General features: G+C 62.4%; 1 protein-coding gene across 2 annotated transcripts; it reads left to right on the top strand.

The window, feature by feature from the left end:
- The first annotated feature begins 4,823 nt into the window (after nucleotides 1–4,823).
- SIVA1 (SIVA1 apoptosis inducing factor) lies at nucleotides 4,824–10,431 on the top strand. 2 transcript variants are annotated; one of them, XM_047079976.1, is made up of 4 exons: nucleotides 4,824–4,954; nucleotides 6,871–7,065; nucleotides 7,769–7,925; nucleotides 9,829–10,017. In XM_047079976.1, the coding sequence occupies exons 1-4, from the start codon at nucleotides 4,837–4,839 to the stop codon at nucleotides 9,884–9,886; spliced, it is 528 nt and encodes a 175-aa protein (XP_046935932.1). In that variant the 5' UTR covers nucleotides 4,824–4,836; the 3' UTR covers nucleotides 9,887–10,017. The 2 variants fall into 2 exon arrangements, with proteins under 2 accessions (XP_046935932.1, XP_046935930.1); XM_047079974.1 differs by lacking the exon at nucleotides 7,769–7,925 and having other exon boundaries at nucleotides 9,829–10,431.
- Nucleotides 10,432–10,455: the final 24 nt, after the last annotated feature.

Here is a 10,455-nt window from a genome sequence, read left to right as displayed (position 1 = left end):
TGATGTCTACAGTGACTCAAACATCTGACAGCCGGGGCTGTGGACAGTTGTTTTGTTTTGTTTTTTAAATCCTGCTATTTAAAATGAGCCCAAGTACTCAAAACAGAGAACTTCTATGGCACGTTGTCACATGGCTGTATGGCCGGTTGGAGCTCAGCAATAAACAAATCTGGTAGCCGCTGAATGGTAGTGGTCGGTACATGTCTCGTTCCGTCTCTTCGTTTTGACTTTCAAACTCTAAAAGGTGCTGCTAATGCTTTGCTGTGACGACAGTCTGCGGGGGGTGCCGCAGGTCTCCGGTGTCATGAAGCCAAGCCGTTTGCTTGCTTAGACGGCAAACTGGAGGGAGCCCGTGTAGGAGAGCCGGCAGCCATTCGATGTTTCGCTAACGGGGGCAGTTAAAGGAGCATCCCCTTGGTCTGGGAGCCCTCCCTGCCCGGGCGGAGGGAGGCCACCAGCAGGCCCCTCTTCACGTCACTTGCAACCACCTGCCCCCATCCCTCGAAATGTCAGTGGAATAAGTCGCTTTTTAAGTTGATTTGTTTTGAGACAGCGCGAGTGACCAGGGGAGGGGCAAGAAAGAGAGAGAATCCCAGGCAGGTTCTGCACTGTCAGCACAGAGCCCGACATGGGGCTCGATTCCACATACCGTGAGATCGTGACCTGAGCCGAAATCAAGGGTCAGACGCTTAACTGACTGCGCTGGCCAGGCGCCCCGAGTAAGTCACTTCCTCACTGGCCAGAGCTGGAACCAGCTCACTGTGGTCTCCATTGGAGGCTGAGTAGCGTCCTCAAACAACTCTCCAGAATTGGGGGTAAATTCAGAAAAATAACCGCCCTTTCAATATCACTTTGGAGAGAAGGAATTCAGTGGGGAGACCCATCATCGGTCGGGGTCAAATCCTGGCTCTGCCACACTGCCACTGTCATCTGGGCTCACCGAAATGGGCCAAGTGCCCATGGTGCTTGCTTCCCAGGGACCACACTGGTCCAGGAAGGGGCCGCGGGCTGCAGTGTGGCTGGCTCACGCGTCAGAGATGCTAACCGTGTGGCGGTATCTTCAGTGCGCCGTTCTGAGACTCCTGCGGTCTCAGGCACGCTCACAGACCGCTCCACACGGTGCCCAGAACAGTGTCCAGTGATCTGAAAGAAAGCCAGGAAAACGGGTTCCGACCAGCTTCCCTGGGCCTCCAGTCCCCGAGCAGCACAGCCGCTTGAAGGCAGAGGTGAGGAACACAGCAGAAACTGCTCTTTGAGTTTCCTGACAATCATCTCCTTCCATGATGCAGCAAGAAGGACCAAAGAGCCCGGAGGCAGGGGTGGGTTCTTCGGGGAAGTGGAGCCACCCTCTCAGCCACGCTGGACCCCACACTCCTCCCCGCCCCCTGGGAGCACGCTTCTCCATGTGAGGTGACCGTCCGGCAGCATTTTGCCGCAACAGAGAAACGCATGCCCTTGTCAGTCAAGCGGAGTAGACGTTTTTCAGAAGAAAGAGAAATCATTTCATTCTACACGAAAAGCTCCAAGCCTGGCTTCGGAAGGTTAACCAGCAATTTATATTAGCTGCAAAAATGTTTTCAAATCTCCGTCTTGTAGTGGCTGCTAAATCCTTCGCTTGGACACAAACCGTTGTTGGTTTTCTTCCATCTCTGGCCAAAATCTCAAAGAGGCAGCCTCAGGCAACGTCCTCGGGTGTCTGTGGAGTTTTACAGGCTGAAAAGACCAACTTCCAGGGGCAGTGGTCCTTTCCTGGCACTGACTTCCTCACTCTCACGGCCCAGGGGCAGGAGGCTCTGAGGGATGGGTTGGTACTCACAGCCCCCTTTTTCCGGCATCAGGTGTTTTGAGGGCCTGAGAATTATAAGGTGCTCTACTTTGCACCAATAACACAGCCCCAGAGTGGAGGGGGGGGCTCACAGTGGCCTCAGCTCTATACGGGAGTAAAAGACAAATCGGTAACTGATCATGAGTGACGTGGTCTTCCAAGCACTTTGAAAAGCTGCCGACTCTCTAACCTGCCACCTAGCCATTCCATCCCTGCTGACCGCAATACATGAAGAATGTTTAGAAAAAGCCTTACAGAAGGATATCCAGAGAAGCCACCTTTGTCACAGCCCAAACCTGGCATCAGCCCAGTGGCCGTGGACGGGTAAACAGACTGGCCTGTCCACACGTGGGATACGACAGTCACAAAGACGGTCCCAAAGTCAGCATGCTGAGGAGCCCGACACAGACGCACCCACGCACCGGCATCTGCAGAATGAGTCTGCACGTGTCAGGTTCTAGGACTGCAACACTACCCCACGGGGACAGAAAGCAGGGCCGTGGTCTCTCCAGTCCCCCGGGCACTCGGGTTTGTGGTGACGGATGGAACTGGGCATCTATCATCTGGGTGTTCCATGCAACTTCGCCCTAAGTAAATAAATTAGCCTCCAACCTAAGTTACTAAGAGGAATACAACCACACTACCCAGCTTCAGACAGCTGAGATGACAACTCACAATCTTGAGGCCCCGAGGCAGCCCTGATTAGACACTTGAATGAGTACAATTCCTGCCCGCCTGTCCTCTCTGGCAGGTATGCTGCCCTCCTCATGAGAAAACAGAAAGCGTGTTCCTTCCTCAACGCAATTCTGGAACATCCATTTCCAGAATGTCAACCGTAGACAGGTCCTAAAGGTGGGGTGGTGAGAGAATTGGAAAGCAGGGGGCTAAGACTCTCCAGGAGCCGAAGCATCGGTCCTCTGGCTCAAGCCTCTTTTATTTTTGCAAATTGGCTGGTAACAGCAGGCACGTACAACATAGTATTTGGCATCTTGACAGGTCTGGCACCTGCAGTGTGTTCCACACTGGGTCCTGAGTACATCTGGCACCAGAGAAAATGTTCTTATCCCAGGCCTGGCGCCCGTATGATGTCCTCTGGAGAGAACGAGCAGTCCCGGTGGCCTTCCGTCCTGGGGATGAAACGGCTCTCGGTTTCTTGCTGCTCCGTCCCTTTCCTTTGGGACATGCTCACAGTGCTTCCAGCTTCTCGTCCTCCAACATCCAACTTTAAGCTTATGCCATTCAGCAAAGGCTTCACATGAGCCCTGCTCCTGGCCAGCTGGGTTTCCTGGGGCATTCTGACCTGGGCAGGGCAGGTGTGCTTACCTTTGCCTCCACGGCCCCCCATGCTTCCCCTGTCGTGACATCTGCCCCACCGGGGAGGGACCCGGCTGGTTGTACTCAACGGCACTCCAAGAGCCTAGTGCAGAGCGTGGCGTGTGTTATAAGCTGGACTGCATCGCCGATTCCCGGTCCCTCGAAAGGTGACTGTATTGGAGACGAGGTCTTCAGGGAAGTAATTTTTCCCCAGCATTGAGATATAACTGACATATGACACATTCTTCACCCCCCCGTGGCCGTTGTAGTTGCTCCGGTGAGAACACTGAAGATGGACATCACAGTACCTTTGGCTCGTCACCACGCTGCAGGGCAGACCCACCTCTGACCCAGAGCTTCCGCATCCCCCCCCCACCCCCCGCATGGCAACCACCATCCGCTCTGTTTCTGGGAGTTTGAGGACTTTAGGCTCCTCGTATTAGTGAGATCATAGGGTATGTGTCTTTCCCTGTGCGCAATATCCTCCGGGCCATGCGTGGTACTGCAGGTGTCCTTCTCATCTTCTTCATCCACTCGTCTGTGAGGTCGCACAGGCTGCAGCCAGGTCGCGGAAGTAGCGAACAGGGGTGCGCGCGTCTCGCCCCCGCAGTGACCACAGGTCCTCACGGACTCAGGAGTGGGGGCTGCTGGACCTCCAGGTGCTGGAGGCAGCGGTGGCAGTGCCGGCCCCGCGACGGCAGCCAGGACGCAGTAGCCCACCCAGGGCGGAGGCCACCCCGGCTCGCGGACCCGCGGCCTTGCCGGTGGCAGCGCGTCACCTCGTCACCCCGTCAGGGGGTGCCGCCGGCAGGTGCACACGCGACCTCCTGGGCCCCCGCGACACGCCTTTAGCCACGCTAGGCGGCTCCTGTGTCTTCAGAGGTCCCGAAGCAGCTTCGAACCCGAACACAAAGACTCTAGAAAACGGTCCAACACTCGCAAGATTAAAGCCAGCGCCCCGGAGTTCCCGCGTTTCAAGCACCACAGTCCCAGCGGCTCACACAGTCTTCTTTCGCGCTCGCGTGCCACCGGCCGGAAGTGACGTCAGCTGCTCCGGAAACGGCCGGCGGCGATTTCCTCGCGTCCAGGGAGTCCGTACACCATTGGCCACTTCCGTGAGGACTAGGTATTCCTCCCACTTAAAAGTTAGGACGACGTGAATCATCCTCCAACTTTGATGACTTCAACAAGGAAATATAACCACTCTCAACAGCTGTGTTGGGACCACCACCCAGAAGACACCCGAGACACGCCGCCCCTGCCGTGCTGCCACGCCGAGGCCGGACTCCAGAGCACCCTCTGCCTATCCTGCGGCGCACCTCACACAAGACCCGCCCCTGTCCCAGTACCGACCCCAACCTACGCTCGACCTATCACGCGCCGTGTCCACTCTAGCCCCGCCCCCGCCCTATCCCTCGGCCTATCCCGCGCCGCGCTGTAGCCCCGCCCCGCCCTCGCCCCCGACCTATCCTGCGGCGGGCTCGAGCCCCGCCCCCGCCCTCACCCCCGGCGTTTCGCGCGCAGCTGGGTCCCGCCCCCGCCCTCGCCCCGAGCCTATCCCGCGCCGTCCTGCTTTCGAGCCCCGCCCCGCCCATGCCTCTATCCTATCCCGCGCCGCGCTGCGTTGGCGCGCGGCTGTGACGACACGCGTCGCGGCTAGGCGCGCGGCTGAGCTGCGCAGCCCCGGGCCCGCGGCCATGCCCAAGCGGGGCTGTACCTTCGCGGACGCGGCCCCGCTGCAGCTGAAGGTCCGCGTTGGCCAGAGGGAGCTGAGCCGCGGCGTATGCGCCGAGCGGTACTCGCGGGAGATCTTCGGTGAGTGCCGGGTGGGCTTCCCGCACGCGGGAGCCTGGGAGGTGGTCTCCGCAGGCCGCGCCCCCCGGGAGCTGCGAGGCTGCGGGACCAGCAGTCCAGCCGGGCTTCGGGAGCGGTGAGCGGGGCATGAAGGGTCGCACGCTCACCTGCGCCGACCCCAGGCCGCAGGAGGCGTGCCTGCCCCTCCCTCCCTGCCTCCCCTAACGGGCGGCCTGCGGGCGGTGCTGCCTCGGGGCTCTGTCCCCCCGGGAGACCCGGGTTGGGCCAGTAACTAACCCCGGCCGGGTTAACCCCCGCGTCTCTCGGGCCCAGCGGGAGGTGGGGAGGTGCCCTGACCCGGGTGGGGTAAGCAGGCCTGAGTGCGCATCCTAACCCGAGAGCTGTCTGTGGAGCGCGCCGCCCCTGCCCTCGACCGCGCGGGAGACCCCGCCTTTTGGGAGCTTCCCGGCCCAGTGTGGGGAGGACTCTCCGGAGGTGATTTGGGCGGGCACCGGTCGCTGCAGGACCGGCCGCAGGGGTGTCCGAGGGCTAGTGCGGGGTGGGTGGGAGCTAGGTAGGCGGAGAGGAAGGGGAAAGGGATTCCGGGCAGAGGGACACACGTGCAAAGGCCAGGAAGCAGGAGCGTGCTGGAATCCAGGTCCCGGTGAGGTGTGAGGGCGGCGAGCTGTAGGCCTTCTCATCTGGCTTCCTCGTGCATGGTTCTTGGTGCATTGACACGATGGCTCTTCGGTTTGGGGCGGTTAATACCCTGAGGCCGCTCCAGAGTGGAGCTCACCTCACCTAGTGGTGGGGGCCCAGAGATTATACCCTTAGAGCAGTGGGGGTTTGCGACCAAGCGGAGCCGCTGTGCCTGAGGGATGTGGGGGAGAGCCCACCTGGGAGACGCGGTTCCTGTCCTCCTACCACCGCCCCAGCCACCACCCTGCTGTCAGCAGTCGTTCTGCCCTTTCCTTCGCGCACACTCGGGTGGCGAACGAAACTGCTTTCTGAGGCCAAGTCAGTCTGGCTTACCCTCTCCCTCGACCCCCCCGGGGCCTTCCATAATTAAGGACCAGGTGCCCAATTTGAATTCATGTGCAGCAAATTCCAGCCCAGACTGTCGCCCTGACCCCTTACCTTGAATGAACCACAAGCCTGGGAAAACCGGTCACCTCCTGACACTCCCCCTTTCCCCAGGATAAGGCGAGGCAGGGGCTGGAGGAGGAGGAGCTGGGTGTGGCAGGGGTCATCGGAGTTACCCGGCAATTGTCCTCCCGTCAGTACCGCGTAGAGCCAACAGCTTCCGGCATCTTCAGCCTGGCTCTGTTGGGACAAGGCAGATGAGGCGTTCTGGGGGCTGGAGGTGGGCATCTGCTCTCGTGCAAGCCCCGGGATACCCGACGTGCGGTCTGAGGCAAAGCCACGGCCGCGGAGCCGAGCATCTACTTTGTCTCCAGGGGTGGGGTGTCCCGGGCCCACGGAGGTCTGGGAAGTCCCGGGGCGCCTGTGTCAGAGCTGGTTGCTGCTCTGTTCTGCCGGCGGCTCCACAGTAGGTGGAGGGGGGCACACTGGCCAGGGCTCTGAATTAGTGACCTGAGGGGCAGGGCTTCCTCTGTGCCATACACCGCCGACTCGCGGGGTGCTCGCGGGGTCTGGAGGGGAGAAACCGCGGTGATGCGAGGCCACACGTCAAGAGAGCCGTGTGGAAGATCAGAAGAGGGAGCCTGGGTAGGGCTGCACGGTCCAGAACCTTCCTGGAGGAGGTGGCCCCGGAGCTCGGGTAAGGAAGGCCCAGCAGCGAGCAGCGTGGGCCGGGGGCGACCGGATGACAGGACACAGAGGAGGCCTGGCCACAGCCGGCTCGGAGGACAGGGTGGCCGGGCCAGGGTTTCCACGCCACAGGGGTGTGGACGCTGGGACTGATTTGTCTTCCCCAGAGAAAACCAAGCAGCTCCTTTTTCGAGGGGCCCAGGCCTATATGGACCACTTGTGGGAGGAAGGCTGTGCCATCGTTGACCTGCCGGAGTCCCCGAAGCCTGGCCCCACAGAGGCCCTTGGGACCCCCCGTGGGCAGATGCTGATCGGACCGGATGGCCGACTGACCAGGAGCCGAGCCCAGGCCTCCGAAGCTGGTGAGTGAGGCCAGCAGCTGGCACTTCCGGCCCCGCGCGGAGGATGGATGTGGAGGTGTGTTGTCCTTCATTCCCGATGCCGTCTTCCGGGGAGCTCTTCCGTTCCTGGGCAGGCAGGAGCTGGGGAGCCCAGAAGGCTCCTGATGTCAGGAGGCTCTGCCCTCCCCCAACCCCGACATCCAAGCCCTGGGTTTTGAAGCAGCCTCTGGCTGGGGGTCAGGAGAGGAGTGGAAACCCTCTTGGCGTCCTGCCTGCTTTCCATCTGGGCGGGAGCAGCTCAGACCACTGCCCTCGTTGCGGGGTAGATACCACAGTCCTTGCCCCAGGCCCGGAGCGCAGCCTCTGCTAAGCAGTGGTGCACGGGCCACGCTTTGGGACACCGGGACTAGGATCACGAGACGAAGGCCACAAGAGTTCTGATACGAGCCACCAGGGGGAGAACTGCTCCTTCCCGCTCTGACTTGGAGACAGCAGAACAGACGGGGACGGGGTCGCGGAAGCCGGCCTCTTACGTGCCCCTGGGCTCCTGGGGTCTCCCGAGTGAACGAGGGTCTGTGGGCCGTGCTTTCTTGTAGGTGGTCAGGAGGACCCCTGGCAGGGGGCAGGTCAGGTGCAGGGAGTCAGGTCAGCCCTCTGTCCACGGGTGGGGGAGGCGGGGCCCCGCAGCCACCGCAGGGCTGACGGCGGCGTCTCTTCCTCACAGACCCATCCGGGGCAGCGACCAGGGCCTGCTCCTCGTGCGTGCGAGCCGTGGACGGGAAGGCGGCGTGTGGCCAGTGTGAGCGCGCCCTGTGTGGGCGGTGCGTGCGAATCTGCTGCAGCTGCGGGGCCGTGGCCTGCGCGCTGTGCGCCCTTGTGGAGTAAGTGACCGACCGCGGGGCCCGAGCAGGTGCCAGGTGCCGGAGCGTCCCGGTCCAGCTGGGGGGCGGGCAGTGGGAGGGGCCCCGCGTGGCCTTGCTTCTCGGGATGCCGCGGTGCCCACGGATGCTTCACCGCTTTCACCTTTTTCTGAAGACCGGTCTTTTCTCGAGGAAATCCGGGTCACGTCGGCCCCCAGTCCCACCCTTTGCTCTGGGTCTGCTGTCTCAGTCACTTCGTGATTTGGTCTTTCGAGGTCTGGTGTCGGGACTGTCGGCGTGGTTTTTCCCGGCAGGGTGCTCGCCGTTGGTGGTGGCAGGTGGGGGCAGGCGCAGGTCCGTTCGCGGGTCTGCGCGTGGCTGGTTGCGGGCTGCCGGAGCCCCAGCGGAGCGTTTGCTTCGTGCGCTACTTGAGCGTGCGTCTGCCTCAGCTCGCTGGATCCCGTGCGGGCTTGGGCAGCGCTGGGTCCCAGACCCACCCCCGCACCACTGTTGGCTGGCCGGGCGGGGGTGAACGGGGCCCTGTAAGAAAGACGAGGCCCCCGTGCAGACTCGGAGCCGGTTGTGTCGACCTCCAACCAGCTTAGTCCCGACAGTCTTTAGAACCAACCACGGGAAGCAGACACCCAGCTCTGGTGGGCCCGCCAGCGAGCCCTGGCGAGCCCCGGAGAGCGGGGGCAGGGGTGCAGCCCGGAGTGAGGGTGGGGGACTGGGAGCTCTGTGCTGTCCAGTTTGGGCACATTGTGCACGCGGCGTGTCTTCTTTGCTTTGTTTTTGCTGGTCTCTTCTCTTCATATTCACGGGGAGACCGAGGGGGGCCGGGCCCTTCCGGTGTCCCCCCGCTTACCTCCTCACCTGCGGGGGTGCTGAGCACAGAAGGGCAGGTGAGGGAGAGAGAGAGTTGCCGGGAGCCCTCCTCCCTGCAGCCCCGTGTGCAGGAACCTTCTTCCTGCCCGACAGCATCATCCTGGCCTTTACTTCCTGCTCTTCCCCCCACCCCCACCCTGCCCCTTACCTACAGAAGTCACCTGTGATGGGGGCGGCCACAGGCCCATCTCAGCCCAAACAGGGTGGGTTCCTGCCCCATTGTACGGGTGACTTGCTCCGGGTCACAAGGCCAAAGCGGCATCCCCAGGTTTAGAAGCCAGGCCGTGGCCTCGTAGCCCCTCCCCTGCAGGTGCCCCCCCTCCCCTGCAGGTGCCCTGCTCCCCTGAAGGTGCCCCCCCCCCCCCCGCAGGTGTCCCCTCCCCCCAAGGTGGGTTCCGTGCCAAGGCTCTGCTCTCACTAAAATGCAGCCCAGTGGGCCACGCGTGGCCACCTTGGGGCCCATGGCTCCTGGCTCGCCCGTGGGCCACAGGCTCACCGCCCTCCCTGCCAGCGGCTGGGCAGCTCCGACTTCTTGCATCTCCGACGAAAACGGGTTTCCTTGGGCGTTCTGTAACGTGCTGCCAATTCCTTGTCCTTTTGGCGTCTCTCCTGATGAATTTCCCCTGCGATTCGCTGAGCCACTGTGGTCCAGTAAACCCTGCCTGGAGACTGGGAGATCTCTGGGGTGGGGCGGGGGCCGCAGATGGGCCCGTCAGCAGTTCTCACGCCCCGTTGGCCGGAGGTCCGAGGTCGGGCGTCAGCGGGACTGCCTCTTCCCGAGGCTCAGGAAGGCCGGCTCCGGGCCCCCTCTGGCCCCCCCCCCCCCGGTGGCTGTGGGTGCACTTCGGGGTTCCCCTGTGGCCTCACGTGGTCTTCCTCCGGGGATGCCGGCCGTGCGGGGTGAGGGACCTTGTGTTAAGTAGTTCTGTATGCGGCTCACGGCCCTGTGTCCAGATGAGGTCGAGGGACTGGGGGGTCAGCCTGGGGACTCAGCTCAGCCCCTCAAAACGGTTCTCCTCTCTTCCCCATGATGCTGCAGCTGTGGCGACGTTCAGGAGACGGTGCTCTGTGCCAGCTGCGCCACGTTCGAGGCCTGAGGGCCGGGAGCGGACGACAGCCTTCCTGGACGGCCGCGCCAGTGGCGACGCCGAGGGACCCTGGGGGGCGGGGGTGTCTGTTTTATATTTTGTACTGAGGGCGGAAGCGAATAAACCCCTTTATATTTGGACCAGAGGACTCGCTGAACAGTTCTGGGGTGTGGCCTTCTGGAGACCTCTGCGCCTGCTCCCCCATCTTGTACGTGGGAAACGGGCGTCCAGAGTCTGCTATTTCCAGCCCTTCCAGCCAGCAGCGGTGAGAGAGGACGGACTCTACAGTTCGTGGCCACGGTGCCAGAGTGGCTCAGGGTTGGTGTCCCAGACTGTCCCTCACGTGCCCCCGTCTGGGTGCCCGTGTGGCCGGGGCTCCCGGTGACCTGACAGTCCCTGCTCTCTGGGAGTGACGGCCGGGCAGTCCTCACGTCGGGGGCAGCCGATAGGAGCAGCGGGGCGGCTGGACCGACAGGCTGTGGGTCTCCGTCACCTGGAGCCTCCACCCGGTCCCCACGCGCGAGGCTCCCCTGCCGTCAGACTCCGCATCCTAGACGGAGTCTAGGGGGTGGACGGGG

The sequence above is a fragment of the Lynx rufus genome, unplaced genomic scaffold (genome assembly GCF_022079265.1).
Source record: "Lynx rufus isolate CCGP_SWC_20201006 ecotype Redwood Valley unplaced genomic scaffold, mLynRuf1.p SCAF_17, whole genome shotgun sequence".
Classification (NCBI taxonomy): domain Eukaryota; kingdom Metazoa; phylum Chordata; class Mammalia; order Carnivora; family Felidae; genus Lynx; species Lynx rufus.
The sequence above is the reverse complement of the archived record's forward strand: the minus strand, read 5'-3'. Positions and strand labels throughout refer to the sequence as shown.